The sequence below is a fragment of the Mus musculus genome, chromosome 13 (assembly GCF_000001635.26).
Source record: "Mus musculus strain C57BL/6J chromosome 13, GRCm38.p6 C57BL/6J".
NCBI classification, from domain to species: domain Eukaryota; kingdom Metazoa; phylum Chordata; class Mammalia; order Rodentia; family Muridae; genus Mus; species Mus musculus.
In genome coordinates this window covers 113,853,086-113,874,937 of record NC_000079.6, presented here as the reverse complement: position 1 = coordinate 113,874,937, position 21,852 = coordinate 113,853,086, and the positions used below count along the sequence as shown (strand labels likewise).

Below are 21,852 nucleotides of genomic sequence, written 5' to 3'. Positions count from 1 at the left end.
GAGACTTTGTTTCTACTGAAAACCTACGTTCTTTCCCCAGATGGCTTCACCATAATGGAGAAAAGAATCCCCACTTTTTTACCTTTAGTCTGTATCACAGGTCGGGTGGGTGTATGTGGGGTTTTTGTGTTCACTTTTGATATTCTCCATTTAGGCTCATAGTACAAGGGTTGTGGTACGTTTCATGGAAGGCGGGAGACAGGGTCACAGAAATGATTTCCTGGGCTTTTCCCGGGATTGTGTCCAAGGCCCAGAGAGAAGGGGAAACACACCTTGATACACAGGAGCCAAGGAGACTGACTTCACTGTAAATGAACCACGCTGAAAGAGAGTGCTCTTCCGGGACCTGTCTTTTATTTTACAACAGGGAAAGCACTTGAGGTGATGGTGTGCGGGCACACGCACACACACACACACACACACACACACACACACACACACACACACACACACGGGGAGAGAGAGAGAGAGAGAGAGAGAGAGAGAGAGAGAGAGAGAGATCAGTTAATGAGACTCTAACTGGTACAAGAACAAATCTATCTATCTAAAGCCCTACTCTTCCTAAGTGTGGATTTCACACAAAGACCTAGATGTAAGGGAACCGATTTTACACGAATGCCAAATTTCCATCAAGCTGAGAACAGGACAGCCCCCAAACATGCAACAAATCATGGGCTCCCAGAAACATATTTGGCCAGAAACGTAAGGAGCAGAGTCAGAAGAGAGAAAGAGCAAGAAAAGAGGGAAAGGGGAGAAGGAAAACAGAAGGGAGTCTAGAGGTAAGAACAAAAGTGAGCCAGCGTGAAATGAAGGATGAATCCTAGAAGGGTAAGAAAGGGCTTCCCGAACCCCAGGCCCTCTCCCACTCCTGGGGGATGGATGGATGCCCCTCAGCTACAAGAGCCGTCCAGTGAACAAAAAAAGCCAAGGAGGGGGCAAACTTTAAACCAGTCCCTTGGGATATTCCAGTTAGAGGAATCATCTTTAGCTAAAGATTTCAAGATCAAGTGAGGCAACAATGTAACCTTATGTTTCCGAATGTGTCCTGCAACCTCCAGGTTTGCTTGGCTGATTCCCAGAACACGGAAAACAAAACCCAAAACAGAAGGTAAAAATAGCAAAAGGGATCTGGGCCACCATACGAATCTCTCCTTTGCAGGACAGTCCAGTCCCGGTGAACTCTGGCAGGGCGGGGCCCGCAACAAACCAGAACCGCTGCTTTGTTCATCAAGCGTGGGAAGTCGGTCCCTTTTAAGGGGTTGGAGCATCTGTGCAGCTGAAGGGAGGGGACAGCTAAGAGAGGAGTGGGGACACATATTCCTTCACTCTCAGCCACCGACCCCCTCAGTGTAAGAAAGAAGAAACGCAGGTGCACGTGCAGGGAAGGGTGAGGAAGTCTCTCCCAAGGCCTTGTTCCTTAGCTTGAGACTGGATGGAATTCAGGAGAGCTCAGACAGGTCACTCGAGAGTAAACTGGCCTTCCCACATCTTATCACCAGGCAGCTTTTATGACTCCACGTGGTAACAAGTCAACAGCACATCATCCTCTCACCATTGAAAGAAAGCAACAAAACAAGCAACCCTGTTCCCAGCATCGGGGATGAATTCCCTCCTGGGGAACAGATGTCAGACCCAAGCTTCTCCTCAGAGTCACACCACTATTGCACAGTGAGCACGTCTTGCCTGGGAAGTCAGTTTTGCAGCGTGCCTGGCCCAGCACTGGGTAAGACCAGATGCCCGTATGGAGCCTTCTAGAACTATGAAAGCTACCCAGCAATGAGTTTCCTGGTCAATTCCAGATTGATTTCTCAGTGTCGTGCCACCAAAGAGGATGATGTTTTCAGCAACAGAGTCTTACCATCTACTGAGGGGTGGGCAGCCAAGAGCAATGGAAAAAGCCTGACTGGTTCTGGTTATCTCTGGGACCTTAACAACCTGTGCCTGCCGCTGAGAGTTTCACTTGATAGCCCATGTCTTCTGGGAGGAGCACTAAATGTGGGCTACTTCTATTGAAACTTCATTAAAAAAAGAAAAAAATACCTGTATTTCTAATTAGTTTCCAAAACAGTAGCGCTTCTTTACACATCCAAATGTTCATGTTATCCAACTGTCCTCTAGATCATTCTATTTACACCTGTAGATTTGTGCTGTTCCCCAACCTGGTCAGAGACTCACTGCAGTGGGTAGCTGTGGGTGCAGAGATGTATTATCACTGAAATGTTAAAAATAAGTCCCAGGCTGGGGAGACGGTTCAGAGGTTAAGAGCACCGACTGCTCTTCCTAGAGATCCTAAGTTCAATTCCCAGCAACCACATGGTTGTGCTCGCTAGTAGCCTGATCTGCAGACTCACGATTAAGATTCTCAAAGCAAAGCTTCAAGAAAAATCTAAGAAGGGTCTACCCGAGGACTTACTACAGAGCATTAAATGGCATTTAAAAGTCCTACGGTCTTTCGAAAGAAAACAAGAACAAAACCACCTCTAATGAATGGAAGCGGGGGTTCAAACTATAATCCTGACACAGGCAAAATGGCCACACCCTACACTGAGAACGCACCAGGACCAGGAGAATATAGAACGCAAGCCAGGCCTCTCTTTGCAACGAGAAGGCCAGAGGAATAAATACCTCAACAGAGAGCAGAGCCTTGACTGCCCAGGACAGGGGGCGCACTGAGCACACGGAAAACCAAGCCGCAGGAAAACCAAGAAGTCAAAGCCAGATGTGGTGAGGGCTTCAACTGCATTAGGATAAAATGTGTTTGTGGCCATGCGGGGAAGGGACTTGAGGAGCCTCGGGTTTAGGAAGTTAAGTCTCAGCAGAGTGCTGTTGGGACGAGAGGCCGGAGTAACCGGCCAAGTCCGAGGAGGGGCTGGCTGACCTCCAGCAGCCGAAGTGTGAGAATGCACAGAGGTGACCGACCGATCGTCTGCAGCCTAGAGGGACAGCTCTCTCATTAGACAGCGCTGCCCTGTGAGGAAGAGAGTTCAGACCAGAGAGGAAGGTGGATCTCAAGAGGAAAAAGGGTTGGGGGGGAGGGGGAGGGAGAAAAAGCAGGGATTTACTTCGAGGAGCCAACAAGACAGACAGGCAGAAGACGGACAGGCAGACTAAAACTTAATCAGTTGATGGCTGGACTTATGGATTGGGTCCATCTGCCAAGATTCCAAAGGATTTCACGTGGCTCAAATACGTAAATACAACAAACAGCGAGATGGAAAATAGAAATTGTTATAAATCAGCATCTAGGCTCAGCAAGTTAGAGATTGGATTGTGGAACTCAAGCGGGACCTGGGGACTGAAATTGAAAATTTGGACACCGTCAGTGTGAAAGTGACCGCTGTCACTGCCCCTTGAGAGTGGGAGTGGCGGGACTGGGGTGGGGGCGGGAGCGGACTCTCATTTTTTTTTTTCACTTATAACAAGCTTTTGTCATTTAAACTTTTAATCAGCAGATACATCCTACTTCTTGAGATTTTTTTTTTTAATATATCCATCTTTTTGGAGGAAAGAAAAAATAATGAAACAAAAAGAGCAAGGTTGGAGCAACAGACGTCATCAGGCATTAATTAGTCCTTAGGTACGAACGCGTACTGCATGTGATCAGTTAGTTAGCCAGGCCTGGAAGGAATCACAGTAACTCTGCTCAGAATCCTGGCGTGGCCGTTTTTCTTCAGGGCCCAGGAGCCAGTGGGAAAGGCACGGGCAGGCAATTAAATGGGATTTAAATGTCTCCTCTTTCGCTGATTCCAGGCTGGGGGATTAGGGATGTTCAACTTTCCAAACGACAGAAAGAACATTGGTTCTGTGGGTGTGGAGGCTGAGCGGTCCGGGCTCATCCTCTCTCCAGTCCATCAGGGAAAGAAAGAGACTGTCGGCAAGAGGGTCCCTCCACGCCTGTGCGAGTGACAGGGTGTCTCCCACGAGAAGCAAGGGAGCATGGCTAAGCCAACTACCCTCCCTGCCTCGAGGAGGCTCTGCACTGTCTTCTCTTCATCCTCTGGCCCTCTGAGAGGCTGGCACTACTGTGAGGCTCCTTCACTAAATGACGAAGGAAAGTCTTCCAGGCTGGAAGACTGGCTGGTAGTCACTGCGAAAGAACCATCTATCTGAAAGGTTCTAAGACGGGCATTGCTACATCTCAGGTTAGAGGTGAACTAAAAACCGTAACAGAATCACTAAGTTCTACAAACTAGTCTTGTAAGTAGGAATGTCTCAGGCAGGTCAAGCAACACAGCTCATCTCTCCCGAACAGCCAAAGATGCAGTGGGGCAGCCGCGTTAGGGCACCCGACAGGACAAAGCACGTGACCCCGTGACGGCTGCGCACATCCTAAAGCCACGCAGCCTCAACACTTCCTGTACACTTTCCGGGTGTGAACTCTGTAGTATGCCGATAAACAAGAAAATACACCACAAACACTTCCTCTTAGAAGCTTCCAGCAACCATCTGTTTCGTTTTAATTTTTCCACGTTTGTATCTCTTCCTGTTTCCCTTTGGAATCCACTTTTTTTTCTCTGTGACCCGTGGAAACATCCTGGCTTCTCTCTCCTCTGCATGCTCCCAACAGGGCAAGCCTGGGTAGTTAGCCTGCTTTCCGTAAAAACACACATTTTCCAAACCTAGATTTGAATTATTATTATTATTATTATTATTATTATTATTATTATTAGAAATTAAGTGGGAGTCCCTGGCCATGTCCAGGAACTTTACCACCTGATTAGTGCCCTAACCAAGATAGGCTTTCTGTTGTCTCCTGAAAACTCAAGCTATGGTTCCAACAAAAGGACTGAAGGAAAGTCAAAGGCCCACTAAGAGAGGCATTAAGAAACAGATAATGTTCCCAGAAGAGAAGACAACGAGGCTGAGTTAAAACGATAACCTGAAAAACTTGTCAGAAAGGCAGAAACCACATCCATTTTAGTGACGAGAGTTCAATGTAGCAAGCAAGTTAAAAATGAACTCACGAGCTGGACAAGCAAAATGGAGACAGTCAGAGCCCAGAGATGATCAAAGGAGACTCGGGAGGTTGTGGAGCCTGGGGGAAAGGCGGCTGGCCAGAGGAGAGGTGCTGCCCAGCGGATGTCTGGGAATCCGAAATGAATCGGAAGCCTGTGACTCGCCATCCCTCAGGTGAATTTGTTTCCACTTGGGAAAAGCACGTGGAAGGGTCTGTGAGGGGTCACACCCTCTCCCGTCTGGAGGGACATCTTTGACAGTCTTATAGCATAAAGGCCACTTCTGCCACCTCGGCTGTCAGTGGTCATACCTCAGATGTCAGCACTCATTCCTCCACTAAGCCTTCTCCAAGTGTCTGGAGACGTGAGCCATGAGGTGACAGACTCTGGAACTCAGTCGCTCAAGTGTGGCCTGCCTAGAAAAACCAGACTCAGCGTATAGCAAAAGCCTGTGGGGGTGGCTAATAAGCTGAAGTCATACTAAGAGTGCAAGGTTTTGTTTTTCCTCCCCTGATAACTTGTATTTTCTTCACTACCAGTTCCAGCACACATCCTCTGAGGGGAATTGCACAGTATTTGGCTGACTGCACCCGCCCCCTGGTGGCTACCCCGGGGTAAGGCGATAAGCCAGGAAATCCTGATGGCCCGCACAGCAGAATCTTAGACAACCAGAAAACAGAATTTACTTGATTGGAGAACTAGGAAGAGTTGGTGTAACAAAGTACAATTTCTAAAAGAAAAACTCACACATTGGTAAGTATACTTTCCCAGGCCTTTCTTATTTATCTACTGCAGCCAAGGGGATTTGTTTACATCTCACTAATCTGATTTGTTGTTCTATCCTCTTTGTCTAACTGTGCCCTTTAGGGTGGGCCTAAGCTGTGCTACTAACAAGAACTGGGCTGCTGCCAGGCGTGGTGGTGCACGCCTTTGATCCCAGCACATGGGAAGCAGAGGCAGGCGGATTTCTGAGTTCGAGGCCAGCCTGGTCTACAAAGTGAGTTCCAGGACAGCCAGGGCTACACAGAGAAACCCTGTCTCAAAAAAACCAAAAAAACAAAAACAAAAAAACAAAAACAAAGAACTGGGGTGCTTCTTATATGCAACGAGGGCTCAGAGGATTTGGCTAAGGCTATATGTCCCTGCCACCTCCTGGAACACAGTCAGATCCCATCCAAGGCCAACACAGACCAAACTCTCGGGAACTGAGCCCCACCACGCCTTAGGCCTTCCTGGTGCTTTTGTACAATCATTGTTATGGTGGCAAAGAGTGGCTTGGAAGCTCCAGGGCAGGCATTTACCTGAGCAAGGTCCACAAAGAGTGAGCTTCGAATCAAGACAGACAGATTCAGTTTACAAAGGAATTGGCCAGCCAGGGCATGGTAGCACATGCCTTCCATCCTGGCACTTTGGAGGCAGAGATGCACAGATACCCAAGAGTTCTAGGCCAGCAAATGGAAACACAGTGAGACCCTGTCTTGAAAAACAAACAAACAAACAAACAAACAACAAACAAACAAGAAGTCCAAGAAAGGCTCCACCAAGTAGCTGTGTGAAAATGTAGTCTCTCTCCTTAGTGCTATGCCTTCTCTAGTTCACCCTCCCTCCCCACAGACAGAAAAGACCCTCAAAAGACTCCTACCTCCCCCACTGCATTCTCCCTGCGAATTATTTGGAGTCACATACTTCTCTGGCTCCCTTCAGGTAACCAAGGTCTGTCTGTTTTATCACCATTACGCACACACACACAAAATAGGTATACAATAGTTTCTGGTACAAAGGGCTCCTTAAAACTGTGAAAGTCAGCTGGTCTTAGCCACCAGGTTTCCATAGCCATCTCCACCCCACATCACAACATTCACCATCAAGGCTACAGATCTAAAAGCCATCAACGACAGCCTCCTCAGGTCCCAGTTTAAGAAATGAGATGGATTTACTCTGAGAGTTAACAGGGCTAGCTCCCAAAAAGCAAAATAAAATTATACACTTAAACTTGTTTTATATCCCCCACACCCCAAAGAAGTGAGGGGTGCCCTCTAGTGGACCTTAACAAACTCAGAGAACACAAGAAGTATCTTTGATTGCTAGCAGTTAGCACCTTACAAAGGAAAGCGCAAATATAACCTGAATACAGGGGCAGAAGTGACTTTTATTTGGTAGTATGACTAAAGAACTAAGAAAATGTGAGAGTCTTACTCACAGTTACTAATAATTAAATGCCAAAAGGAACATTGGGTCTCAAAACAAGCCCTGCCTTCTTAAATTCTTACAAGCTGACTATTATATTAGTCAGGGTTCTGGGTTCTCTAGAGAAATGGAATTCATAGGAATATATATACATACATACACAGACACACACACACACACACAAACACACAGGAACTCATTCCAGGCTGTGATCCAACAATGGCTGTCTACCAATACAAGTCCTAAGAATGTAGAACTTGTTCAGTCCACAATGCTGGCTTCCTCAGCTGGTCTTCAGTATATACCAGAATCCCAAAGAAGTGGGCTCTGCTCTCATGCCAGTGAAAGGATGGACTGGCTAGTGAGAGTGAGGGCAAGCAGGCAGAGAACAAGAGCTTCCTTCATCCATGTCTGTTCTATGGGCTGCCACCAGAAGGTAGAATGCAGACTAAAGGGAGAGCTCCCCAACTCAAAAGATCCAGATTAAAAGTGGGTCTTCCCACTTTAAAAAAAAAAAAAAAAAAAAAGAAGCTCTTAGCTGGGTGGTGGCAGCACACACCTTTAGTCCCAGCATTTGGGAGGCAGAGGCAGGCGAATCTCTGAGTTCCGGGACAGCCAGGGCTACACAAAGAAACCCTATCTTGAAAAAAGCAAAAAGGGAGAAAGGAAAAAAATGAGCAGTTGTTCCCATCCCGCTGGGTTTTAGTTAATTCCAGATGTAGTCAAGTTGACTACCAAGAGTAGCAAGTCAGGTTAACCAAGAATATCCGGAACCAGGACACAACAGCTATCCCAAATAATCCACTAAATTATGTTTTCTTAACTGAGCAAATATGCTCTAAGTGCTTAGAAACACCAATTAATACTAATAGACACAATTCAGGTGATTATTAACCCAACTCCCACGTATTAAAATTGCTCTCAATCCACACCTATGAAAAGACAATGCTCTTCACGAGATCCGCAAAGACCTTGGAAGGTTAGCGTCAATGCCTCAGGTACCCCTTTGGTTGACTTTGTAGGCTAATGTCAAAAGAATTTAATTCTATACAAGTTTCTCTAAACGACATAGGATAAAAAAAATTCGGCTTTATACATAACACTTTAAAACATAATAACATGGGAAAGCACTTAAAATAGACTGAAAAATAGTTAGACGCTATTGAGTAATGGGTTCAGTTATGTTTTTAGAACACAAACAGACCAAGATTTATGGAAGCATACATTTATTGTTTGAGAGGAGAAATTATATATTAACAGAAAAAGGAGTGGCAGATTTTTTTTTTACCATTTGAAAGTTATATGCAATTTTAATTAAAAATAATTAAATAGGAAAAAAAATTAAAAGTATTATGAACATAATTATTTCTCCTAAATGAAAATAATTCAACTTAATTCACAAGGATATCAAAAGATTGAGTCACAAGTAGAAATGGTCTATCTGTTTTTAAAATCGGAAGACATCTTTATCAAAGAAATTCAATGTCTAACTCCCACAGACCTGGGTGGCATAGAAACCTTCTCCATCACAATTAACCATTGGCAGGACAGAGATTACAGTCCACTTTCTACTGTCTGCCTGGATGAAAGAGTATTCGTTTGCTAACCCTTAAATTCTGGAATCTATGAAGGGTTGAACTACCATCATAGCGATATCTTCTGGCCTTGAACTTGGAATCTTTGTACATCAGCTCCCAGCACAGCAGCTTAATGAACGCAGGGCTTCAAGATCTAGCTTCAGTCTGCTCAACTAGACGTGAAGAACTAAATAGTCAGTGGTACTGACGCACAGCAGCCACCAGGGGGCACACCCTCCCACCTGGAACTTGAGCACCAGCTACCAAAACAATAATAAGTTATACTTCAAAAACGATTTCTTTCTGAGCACAAAAGATCTCCAAGTCAGCTTAAACTGCCAGACAGAGCTAAGACAATTCTCTGGGGGTCACACTTACTATGAAATCCTACTTCATGATGTGTCGGTGTCTCCTCCTGATCACAAAGCTGGCCGGCACCCACTACGACACCTTCTCTTTGTGCAATTGAAACGCTCTCATCTCGTAACCCATCTTAAGCCTACCATTATCACCTAGGTCTCGTATGACTCTGCCACCTCCTATCAGTCGGCCAAATTGCCTCAAGAAAACAGAACTGGTGAACCCTTTGTTAACAGGCAGGACAAACTTAACACTAAAGGTCAGAATGAGTAATGCATGGCGTGTGGCCCAGTTTGAGTGGCACTGAAGTTTTGAACTCACATGATATGGGAAACATCTGGTTCAACAGACTTCTTTAAGAGATATTCTGGCCTTCTCTTGGTATTTATTACTTCCCAACTTCTCTATCTATGAAGACAGAATGTCTATCTGGGATTTTATCATGCCCATATGTATTTCTAAAAACATGAAAATGAATTATAAAATAAGAAGACAGCCCCACAAATAAGAGGGCAAATATAGTCCCACAAATTAAGCTGACTCTTAAAACAAATTCTAATTGGATCTACATTTTAAATGCAATGAAATAAAATGAAGTCACAAGAGTGTTAGCATATATTTAAAGTAGTGGTAGTTTATAAAGTAGGATTTTCATTTAAAAAAGATTTATGTAGTTTATTTTTATGTATGGCGTGTTGCATGCATGTATATATGTGTGTGCATCATGTTCATGCAGTTCCAGGGGAGGCCACAAGAGGGCATCAGATTCCCTGGAACTGGAGTTATGGACCCTTTGTGTGCTGTCCTGTGGGTTTTAGGAGCTGTACTAGGTCCTCTGCAGGAAAAATCAAGAGCTCTTAAAAGCTGAGCCATCTCTCCATCCTTGAAATTGGTACATTCTTCTGGGTGAGGACCAGGATTCAAAGGAGAGTCCTGACTACTCTTCCCAAATCATTACTCTGCTAATCCTTGCTATCACGGTCATCACTTTATCCCTGAGTTTAACAACGTGGGAAGGCAAGAGGAAGCACCCTGATATTTGGTTGGCTAGAGCTAACCTCAGCCCCGGGGCTAGTGACCCTTTGCTTTCCAGAGGCCAACACGCTCAGCTTCAAACTCTGAGCTGAAAAACACTTCACCCCAGGACTGGTTTTACAATACACAACAACAAAAGACAACAGGGTGGGGTGGGGGGTCAAAGAAGGAAGGAGGACACTGCCAGGTGGTATCCCCAAAGCCCCTGACTTCTGAAACAAACGGGGAATAGAAAACCTAAGGCTGACTGGTGTGCAGTCACTTTCCCCAGTGAGGGCTGCAACGGGCACTAGAGGTCACTGGCATCTCAGAGTTGTTACAAATTCATATTCGTTAGCAGTTCTTACTCAAGAACTTCACCCTGACATTAAGCCAACCTCACAGACTAAGCGCCACTTCAAAGAACAAGAAAATCCTTGAGTACGTGTTAAAGTGCTTTCCAAATCACTCTCAAGGAAATCAGGTCTCTGGGACAAAGCAGAAAATCAAGGGTATTTCGTGGGCGGAACAGGTATTCTTAGAGACATCACACTGGATCTGAACTTCATCCGCAGCATTGACCCAGTTCAAATATCACCTCGATAGTCACAGGTTTGTATGTAACTAATAAAAAAAAATCTCTTTTCCACACAAATGTTAGCATAGCTAAGCAAATAAAATTGTGCCATCAGCCTTCTTCCCACAGTTACTGACAAGGTATTTTGGGCAGCAAGAGGTTCTTCTTCTAGACGAGGGGGGGGAGGCGCTCTGAATACACAGCCCAGTGGGGAAAACTCGGCCTTATCTGCATGCAGTTAAATGTGACCATTTGTTTATGTTCTGAAGTCTGAGAACAGAAATGGATGGGCATTTGAGATAGTTTCCTTAAACAAGACCGGCAGACTATTGTTGTCCTTCTTCCTTCCTGGAGTCTGAAACATGGGCATCTCGAGCTCGAGAGGCTGCTCGGGACAAGAAGGTTCTAGCAAGCACTGCAAAAGGAGAAGCAACAAGAGACAAGGCTGGGTTCCTGAAAGACCACACACACCTCTGAGTGCGCCTTCCAAGCCTGTCGCTAACTGACGCAACACCCCCAGCCCTTGGTGCTTTGCCATTCCGAAGCCACTAAATGATCTCAATAGGTACCACCAGATGCTCACATTTTAGACTTACCTTAAATTTATTTTATACTGGCAATATACAGAGAACACATACACACAGAGAGGAACACTTCCAAAATTAGAAGGCACCAAAAAGTCCACACTGAGGTCCACTGGGCATCCTTTATCCACACTCACTCAACGCTTTACTCTCATCCTGTTCTAGAGCCCCCAACACACACTGCATTGCAAGTGTTTGGTATAGGTGTGCCACCTGCCACAATTACAGCACTAGTAAGTGTCTAGTCTGCTATCACAGCCTTAATGCCTACAACAGGCTACTGGAAAATACTTGCAGACCATGGTCGCTTCCTTTCCGTGGCTCTGGTTAAGATCCTGATCAATAATAACAACAGAAGGAGAGGGTGAGTTTGACATAGGCACTTCCAGGTCACAATCCATCGCGGAGGGAAGTCAAGGCTACCCTGATGCGGGAGCTCGAAGCAGAAGGCACAGAGGAAGGCTGCCTGCTGGCTCGAACGCAGGCTCAAGCTTAGTTAACCTTCCAACAGAACCCAGGGCCACCTAATAAGGGTGGTGATGTCCAGGATGCTTACTTACCTTTGTAACATAACCCAGGGCCATCTGACTAAGGATGCTGCTGTCCAGTGTTTAAGGGCCCCTTTATGGACTAATTCACAACCAAGGTGGTCCCGCACAAATTCTGTCACAGGCCAGTGTGGTTTAGGCAATGACCCAACCGAAGCCTCTTCTCTCAGACGACCGCAGGCTGTGCCCTTAAGACAACTAAGACTGACCTGGACCAAGCAAACAAATGAAAGCGGGTTCTTAGCAAGGAAGGGTTTCTTACGATCTGAATCTTCTCAAAGGCGCTGTGTCACTGAGCCCAGACAGAGGAACAAGCCTGCTAGCCTCAGAACTCACTGAGGAAGCACAGCTCTGTCTAATGGTAACAAATTGAAACTGATTCTTTATTCTTCTATTAAAAATAAGCCTCAGAATACAGTACCAGGCAACTCTAATTAAGACAGCCTACCCCAAAGTTGTGTTTTTAACATATCCCAATGATAAAATAACATTATCATTATTCACCACCATAGAAAATAAATTTAATGTAAGAAGATTCCCTCTACGTAGCACTACTATATTTAGCTTTTTTTGGTCTTTTATTTCCTCACCTGTAGAATATAGGTAATTAAGCTGACATGTATTTTCCCCTAAGATCAAATGACTTTTTTATGCGCTCCTCAAATAACCATCTCCCAGTAAGCGTCAGGATAATGGTATTATTATAGAATTTGCTGCTTTTTTAAATGGAGCACAAGAACACAATTCAACTTTCTGTCATGACTCAAACGCACTGGAGGACGGACAGGGCTTCTCAAAATAAGCAATTATGTAATTTTGTGTTAAGTCGGATTCCTGTATAATAGAGGCATGCGTGTGTAGACCGGCTGTAAGGCAGACCTCTAAGGTTAGAAAACGCAAGCCCGGCCGGGAACAAGAGTCAGTACACGGTACGGAGCTTGCCTGGTCTGGGTAAGGCCCTGGATCTGGCCTTTTGACAATCAAATGGGAAGCAAGCACAGCCTGAAACTCAGAAAGCTTTTTGTTGACGCGTCTCCTTTTCAGTGTTCTGAGAGGTCTCAAGAAGACCGTCCTTGTCCTGGGGAGAGACGGGGTCTGTTATCACCAAAAGAAAGGACTGGTGAGGGGCTGTCAGTCTGGACTTCTTTTATAACTAGTCCTGCTGTCTGCACCACAAAGGTCTTGACAGAAGCAAAGAAATAGACCTCGGTATGGTCTATTTCTAAGACCCTCCCCCAACAACACAGAAACTAAGATGATGACCAATCCAAGCAAGGTCAAACAGACAGGATAAATACTCCAACTCTGGTCACTCCCCCTTCTCAGATCAACAAGGCCTTCCCAAGGGGCCTGGGAACCCTGGAGCACTCTCACCACGCCCACCCACCCACAGGTGCACGCGCACACATGCACACATACACACACATACACACACACACACACACACACACACACTCACACACACACACACACTCACACACACACACACACACACTCACACACACACACACACACACAGACACACACACTCACACACACACACACTCACACTGCCCTGATCACTTTAGTTTCTTCCTTCCCTATCTTATCCGTTACTCTACCTAGCACTAGTTCAACTCTTGACTGTTCTGGTTATCTCAGTCTCTTTTATAATACGCAGCACGGCTGGCTCATGCATTCTGAAGGTTAAGGCGTCATCATTTGATCTTTAGACGAATTCTTGTCACTAACTGTATGTTCCGTTCCCAAAGCCAGGCAAGGCCCACACCATCTTAGAACCTCAGCGGAGGATAAGCAGGTCCGTTCAGTGCCAGTGCCTTGTTAGAGAAAAAAAAAGATCCCAGGCAACAGAAGAGACTCCTTGGCTTGGGTGGAGTCGCAGCAGACCACTGGGGAAGTGGAGCCCTGTGGCTCAGAGACCACCAGCCCAAGGAAGAGACGCTCACCTTAACCCACACTCAGAGATGGGTGGAATCCTTTTCCTATTGTGAGTTCTAGACTTCTCCTCCCAAGAATGCGCAGTGCACAGGCTTACAGGTCAGCAGCCATGCAGCCTGGAGTGAGTCCAGACTGCTTCTCTGGATCATGCTTCTCCATTCCTTGTGCTTTCTCTCAGGTCTCCCTGCCTGCCTGCCACATGGCTGCTTGCCCACCATGTTCTGACCCTTACGCTAGCTTAAACAGCATGGCTTCTCCTCTCCCTTACACTCACCTCCCTTGGCAGCAGCTGAAGTTTACAGCTAGCCTATTCTGGCTTGTTTCTTTTAAACCCTAATAAAATTGCCCTTGGGCTTCTGTTTGAGCCGCCCATCCTTAAAATCTTTTATTGATGAATGAGACCAAGAACCCCTGAAAAGGGAAACAAACCTCCCTTGTGCCCTCTGGTAACGATAAAAGGACCCCCAAATTCCAATAATAATATTGTGTTTTTCTGAAGTCGCAACAGCTAGAAGTGCTGCCTGGCCCTTTCTGCGTTTTGCAGTCTGAGGCTGCGACATCAGAGTTCAAGCTCAGAGTCCCTTAAACATTCCAAGTGAAATTAAGAGTGGGACCCTCACAAGGACTGGCAATAGCTTCGTTCAGACCTTTGCAACTTATTAGCTGTGTAAATCAAGCTCTCGAGCCAAACCTCTAGCACACTTTCACAACCATACAAGCTAGAAATATACCTGGCTCTCACCATGAGAAACATCTGCCTATAGATACAGCTGCAAAAAACAAAACAAAACAAAAACCACCTCAATCATTTCATTACACACTATACCTCTAAGTATAATGAATAATAATAGGATTTTATTACCTACTGAGAACAGAGATTTTTAAAAGATGGGAGGAAAAACCACAACAAAAACCAGGTGACAGATGATAAATTATCCTTCTAAAACTATTACTAGTGTCTTTTGACAAAATAAATGCCAAAGAAATCCTGGAAATGGTGTACTAAACCTAACTAGACCTAACTGGAGCCCACTGTGAACACATTAATCTAGGAAAACTGAGAAGCTTGTCGTCTGTACAACATACCATATCTGAGTCGGCAAGCTGGCACTATACATCCTTTTTATTTATGACAGAGGCCTTGTTGTGAACAGAGCCTTGCTAGTCCAGGCACCAAGAAATTGCCATAAAAAAATAGGTTTCCCAAAAAAAAGTCTGCAATAAGTTGTAAAAAGAAAACAACAACAACAAATGTGGTGACTGCAGGAATGTTTTAATTGCAGATACTTGGAGCAGGGAAGACACTCAAGTCATGTGGAAAGATAAATTGTCCTCACAGACTGAACATGAGAGCAAGAATCTAAGAACGTCACTCACGAGTTGCCTCCCTGTTTTCCAAAAGCCACACACTTCCTGTGAAACATTAGTAATAATAATACCAATAATAACACCAATATAATAGCAATAATAATAAATGTATGGGAATGGACCAGGGGCCTCTACCCTACAGCTTCTCAAAATTTACTGTCAACATTTAAGAAACAAGAAACACCACGAGGCTCCACAGGCTCCGCCCCTGGGTCCACGTGACTGAGAGACGGACTGCGTGGTGTGCGCTGCAGCGTGAATTATCGTTTAAAGAGCCGGTACCTGCACTTGGGCCTACATTTCTCTCTCTTAATCGTGGACAGACAAAATCAATTTTCGTCTCTGGGCCTCACCATAAAATGATCTGTGTAGAATAAATGGCATGAGAGTTCCCTTCAGGAATACATTTTTGTCACTTTATAGGAATTCCCTGAAATGCCGTTCAGATGAGGGAAAACTCTAGGGTCCCGTCGTATTTACTAATGCCCACGAGAAGTTACCAGGGAAACGGCAACATGCCTCCGCTGTTCATACTGAGGATAGACAGGTATGCCTAAAAATAACTGAGAAGCTACTGTTCTCCAGGATCCATATCAGAGTCGTCTAAGAGTTTCTATGCAGTCAGTCTTTCATATCAGAGCATTACAGAGAGGCACACCCAAACCCAACAGTCTCATAATCACACAGAGAGAAAGGGTCTTTATCTTTAAGGAAGGATGGAGCAGAAAACACCGAACAAAATAAATGTGTTTTGATACCACTCCCTAAAACACGGGACTGAATTCTCTCCTATCTACGTCCAAATGTGGAAAAAGAATTAAAGAGGAAAAAGAAATTTGAGATTACAAAAATCAAACACAATAAAGGTCAAACGAATAAAAAAAAAAAAAAAAACCTGCAAGGGCAGAGGGGGCAGGACTTCCTGTGGCAGAAGGTAATGGGGTTTTAATCAGAAACTGATTTGATTGACAGGCCATCACAACTGAGCTCTGGGCAACACCATCTGCCACCACTCAGGGCTCCTCCCCATTTCCCCTAGTCCCACAATTACCTTGACAAAGAAAGAGGCAAAACAAAGAGGTAAAAACATCACGGAAAGGTTAATGGCCACCACCGATTACAAGCTATTATGCTGCAGCTGTTTTAGTTTAAGTTAAATTACATTTATTTATTTAGTATATGTGTATACACACACACACACACAGAGACACACACACACACACACTCACACACACACACACTCACACACACACTCACACACTCACACACACACACACACACACAGAGACACACACACACTCACACACACACTCACACACACACACTAACTCACACACACACACACACACACACACACACACACACACACTCACACCGCCTGTCAGGACATTCTGGGGGAGTTTGTTCTCTTTTCCCATCCTAAGAGTTCCAAGACAGAGCTCAAGGAGTCAGGGTTGGCAGCAAGCAGCTTCACCTACCGAGCCATTTCACTCACAAGTGTTTTGTTTTTAATTCTAACTATAATTTTGAGTCTATGAATATCAACATTAATTTTCAATGTGCCTGATTTCTAAAATGAATAGAAAGAAAAGCCTAACACAGATCCCAAGTGCATTTCCCATATGGAAACAGATTCGATTCACTAACAAATAATGTTTTTACATAAAATGATGTTATGAGATACCATGCGACATGTCAGTCTCCCCTCCCCCAGTCTTCCTAAACTTCAGACTATGTCCCATCCCTTTCTTTAGCTCCTCTCAAAAACTCTCTAAAGAACCTGTTAGGAACACTGCGTTTCCATACCCCTTCTTTCCCCCACCTCCTCGTACCCCCACCGCCATACCCTATTCCCAAAATGGGAAGGCTCAGGTAGGATTGATTCCAAATCAAAGCCAGACTGGACTTCAAAGTGAGATGGTCTCAAAAAGAAGGGGGGATGGGAAGGTATGTGCACTGGCTAGTTTTGTGTCAACTTGACACAGCTGGAGTTATCACAGATAAAGAAGGTTCAGTTGAGGAAATGCCTCCATGAGATCCAACTGTAAGGCATTTTCTCAATTAGTGATCAAGGGGGAAAGGCCCCGTGTGGGTGGGACCATCTCTGGGCTGGTAGTCTTGGGTTTTATAAGAGAGCAGGCTGAGCAAGCCAGGTGAAGCAAGCCAGTAAAGAACATCCCTCCATGGTCTCTGCGTCAGCTCCTGCTTTCTGACCTGCTTGAGTTCCAGTCCTTTGGTGATCAACAGCAGTATGGAAATGTAAGCCGAATAAACCCCTTCCTCCCCAACTTGCTTCTTGGTCATGATGTTTGTGCAGGAATAGAAACCCTGACTAAGACAGTATGATATTCAAAAATAATAGTAATTTGATATATACAGCTAGCAGTCTGTGGTATGTACAAAGAACTATGTAAAAGAAACCTCTAGAATAGCGTGTGTCAAAAGAAACACTCCCTCCTCTTTCGAGTCTTCTCTAACTGGGCAGAAGATAACTCAAATAAAAATTTCAAACAAAAACGGGGAAGGACCTTCAGATTAAATGAACAGAAAGGCTCTCTGGGTGAATGCAATTCTGAATGTGAAGATCATCATGTTTATTAAAGAGGAAATCGGATGGGCTCACAGAAGAACAGAGTGGCGGCAGAGGCCTGGCTTCCAGTCCCTCTGTTGCTTGTGCTGCGTCCCCAGAAAGCTTCCAGAAGCACCTGGGCCCTGGGCACTGTTGCAAGATATGTGTCTCAATTTCCAAATCATAGCCATCCCCATGGCAGTTTCTCAGGGTTAAACTAGGTCACAAGGACTTACAGAAGGGCACCCCATCCATTGTCTGTTCATATTTAAATCCACCTAGGGGAGGTATAGTTGATAGAATTCTAAGCCTAAATCCCTTCAGTCCCAGCAATGTCCCAGAAACAGGAGTTGTGCCCTAGTAAGTTTGGGGATTTTTTTTGAGGATCATTTTCCACGCTAAATCATCTTAATTTATACTCGTTCAAATTTAATACATTCACAAACATTGCATAGACCTCAACACCCACCACTTAAAAACAAAATAGGTTTTGCTGTATTTTACTTCTTCTTCTTCTTTTTTTTTTTTTTGCCAAATTAAAACACTTCCACAAATATTTTAATTAAGTTCCATGCGTAAGGTAAACCTCACAAAACTCTTTTATTGCCCCCAAGTCTGAGGTGAACCCCTCCCCACGTCCTACCCCCTAATCTGTCTGTTTGAACCCACACAATCCTCCAACAGTCCGTGTGCTTTAGTCTCAATCGCTAACGACTTTTGGGAGCAGGTTCCCATCCAGCTTCCCCTACAGCCCCACATCACAGCACAATGGGTTCCTGACTCTCGAGCCTGTTACCAAACTGCACCAGGGCCTCCCAAGCAAGCCTCAAGCCCAGCACGCCAGAAACCGGCCTCCTTCTCCATACTCCACATCCCAGTGCCCAGCACGGCACTTCCAATATCCAGGCTGTAATAAAAACATAACATATAAGTCTTTTCTATAAAGCACTTTCAACTGTGTCAAAGACAAGAGATGAAAATTGTTTTTTCTATTTCTACAAAAAAAAACTCCATGCAAATTTTTTAATCTTAACCCATCAGGTAAGATTATGTTTACACAGGGCCTCTGCTGCATCCTAGCCACCAAAGGGCATGAAGCAGCGGCCTCATTCTCCCTAGTACAGTAAGCCTGTCCTCCTTTCTAGCACACACTGATTCTTTTAGGATTAGCCAATCCTGAAAGACTGTGAGGTCTTGACTTCAGCCAATGAGGAAAAGGCATACCACCCCCTGGGTTAGAATGAAAAACCAATCACCTGCTCTGGTGTACATCACACCCTCTTGGTCAAGGACAACGTGTTACCTTCTCAAGGCCCATCAATTAGAGTGGGGGAGCCTTTCTCTGTAGCCCTGAACTTACTGCTAACATTACCACGAAGCCAGTCCTTCATGACCCAACTCAGCACTCTCATAAACAAGGTGGATCTCTTGTAACTTGCAAGTGGCATTCCATGCGCCTGGCATCTGTTCTCATTGCTGTCGCCATTGTACATTCAGTAACTACTTTCATTCACATGCTAACATCCAGCGTAGGCAAGCACCATCTACTCTGGAAACAGAGAAATCGTCTGCTTTTTACATAAATGGCATAGATATGTACAAAACTGTGCATGCAGTATACCTGCACACAAACACACATGCAGTATGAGAAACCTGCAGGACTGGCATCCCGTGAGGGGGGCTCATTAAGAAACAAATGAGGCTGTGTGCACAGTTGCTGAAAGCTGAGAAATGCTAACCATGCTAGCTCTACGGTTCTTAATCGAGACCCAAAGACTACAGAAATACACACAGGAAAAACTACAAGATAAACAACTCACATAAAAACATCTTCAACGTTTTCCACTAATTTATTTTTAACTCGAATGCCAATAGATGTGATTTTCCCACTGTTAGAGGGAAGGAGGCACCACACACACATCAAGGTGAGAAAGTCTCTTATTGAAAGTGGCCCGGAAACAAAAGAATTAAAGTGTTCTTTTAAAAGAGGAAATTACTTTTTTCAAAGAATGCATTATTAAACTATGTGTGAGAAAGTTGCTTGGTTTGAATTAAGACTCAATAGTTATTTATATCTGTTTCCTGTTTGACAAAGTTCAGCCCTGTGTTTTACAGTTAACCCTGGATAAGACTTCCCAGAATAACCTTGATGTGGGGGTCTGCTGGCAGGGAGGACCCCAAAACTACATCCTGCCATTCACACTCCACAAATGAACACACAATCTAAACTCAACAACTTCAAAACAAACAGAACGTCACTACCCCATTTCCCCTGTGAGATCCTTTTTGACACTCCCAAACACAAAGGAAAGGAAAAAACAAGACGAAGCATCCAAAGTGTCTACAAGCAAAGGTATGCTGTGAGGTCAGAGCAATGGCCCTTTCTTCGGTTTTGAAATCAAGCCGTGAATTCTCCTTCCTAGTCTGAAAACGAACCGTCAGACAATGACCAGAACATGCACGGCACGGCAATGTCTCTTTGACAAGCGCCTGACATCTTTACCCGCTACCGACATGTTAAACTACACAGCTGGATGTCAGGCAGGTCAGGCAATCGTGAATATGAAAATCTCACAGAGCAGACAAAACATAAAATAAAATAAGGAACTCCCCTCAGGAAAAAAAAATAGAGGAATTTACAAAATTGGGGAGGTATAAGTGATGAGTGTCAGAGACAAAAGATAAAAGTTATTAGAGGCTCCCAGGATAGTACTGACTCAAGGCTGTGTAAGCGAGGCCCCAAACACGGCACACAAGTAAAGAGAATAACAAAAAGGGAAGAGCTGCACTGGCAAGGTAGACATTTTACCTCCATGGAGACTCGAACAGTGAACAGTCTGTAGCAAGCATCTATGTACTAAACTGTCTTCCCCAAAAGCATGCTGAATCCTTAATACCCCAAGGGCTTTCACTTGATCAGCTCAGAACCTGCTTTGGCCCCTCAGCTCCATCCATGGAAGCACCCCCACTTGACACAAGACCTCAGTATCCATCCTCCTCTCCCATCAGCATAGCATGCCCAGGGTGTCCCCAACCCTACCCACATCTACAAAGCTCAGCTACTGTGACACTGTCTGGAAATTGTATTGGTCGTCCCCAGAAACCACTTATGTTCATCATCCCTCGGACTAACTCAGTTCCTGATATGTAGGACCTGCTGACAAACGTTTGTTGTGAACTCTAAGTGATAACCAAGTAGAACAAAACAAGTATAGCTTACAGCATTAAATTCTGTCTTGGATAAAAATCCCCTGATGTTTCTCCTTTTCAGCACTGTGCCCTTCTACTCTTTCAGCCTTTGCTAGTCAGCACGCAAACCTCTCAATACAAGTCTTACAGAGGACATTACCAGTCGGTATCTCTCCATGACCAACGTTCAAGCAAGGTCCACGGACAGCAAGTCAATACAGAAACATAAAGGAGGATTTTCCCGGCTTCTTTGGGAAGCAGCCAGTTAACATGTTCAGGAAGAATGCCTCAAGTCATGAAGGCTTACACATCTCTGGCTATGACTCCCAGACCCCGGCACTGAAGAACATCCAGGTCTGCCTTCCTCTGCAGTGAGGAGACCGCGGTCTATACGAACATGCCTGGGTTCCTACAGCAGAGAGGTCAAAAGCCCTAAGGGAGGCTCCTCAAAGCTCAAGGAAAGCCAAGGAAACTAGCACCTCACCTCGTGGCCTTGGTTGTTTTGTTTGTTTTAGACCTAGCACACAAAGTCAGACAACACAGGAAGAAAGGAACAAATAAGAACCACCAGCTCAGGAACGTTTTAGTGCTCTCGCTCTTAAGAGAAACACAGTATGTATCTTCATTCCACGTGAGATGGCGGAAACTCTGACAGAAGTGAATGGAAGTTACTCAAGAAATTTTAACGGTGGAATTAACTACAAAGCATAAATCCCTAACTAAGAAGAAAAGCAAACGTTAAGATCAATTCTATCCTAAATATCCACCTTACACCCATTTTTAATACTTAAAATTAACAAACTTGTTTCAAGAAAAGCACTTCCATATTCCACTTTAAAATGTTGACAATGAGCCGGGTGTGGTGGCACATGCCTTTAATCCCAGCACTCAGGAGGCAGAGGCAGGCGGATTTCTGAGTTCGAGGCCAGCCTGGTCTACAAAGTGAGTTCCAGGACAGCCAGGGCTAAACAGAGAAACCCTGTCTC

At 44.8% G+C, this 21,852-nt stretch overlaps 1 protein-coding gene across 5 annotated transcripts in view; it reads right to left on the bottom strand.

The window, feature by feature from the left end:
- Positions 1-21,852, bottom strand: part of Arl15 (ADP-ribosylation factor-like 15) — a 362,957-nt gene that overhangs the window by 282,525 nt on the left and 58,580 nt on the right. Inside the window, exon 1 of one of the 5 annotated variants that reach the window (XM_011244655.3) lies at positions 11,815-13,192. The exons of the other annotated variants lie outside the window; for them this stretch is intronic. Within the exon in view, the coding sequence (XP_011242957.1) occupies positions 11,815-11,838 (24 nt within the window). The 5' untranslated portion in view covers positions 11,839-13,192. Of the gene's footprint in view, positions 1-11,814; positions 13,193-21,852 lie in introns of those variants that run through there. 5 annotated transcript variants of the gene reach the window in all.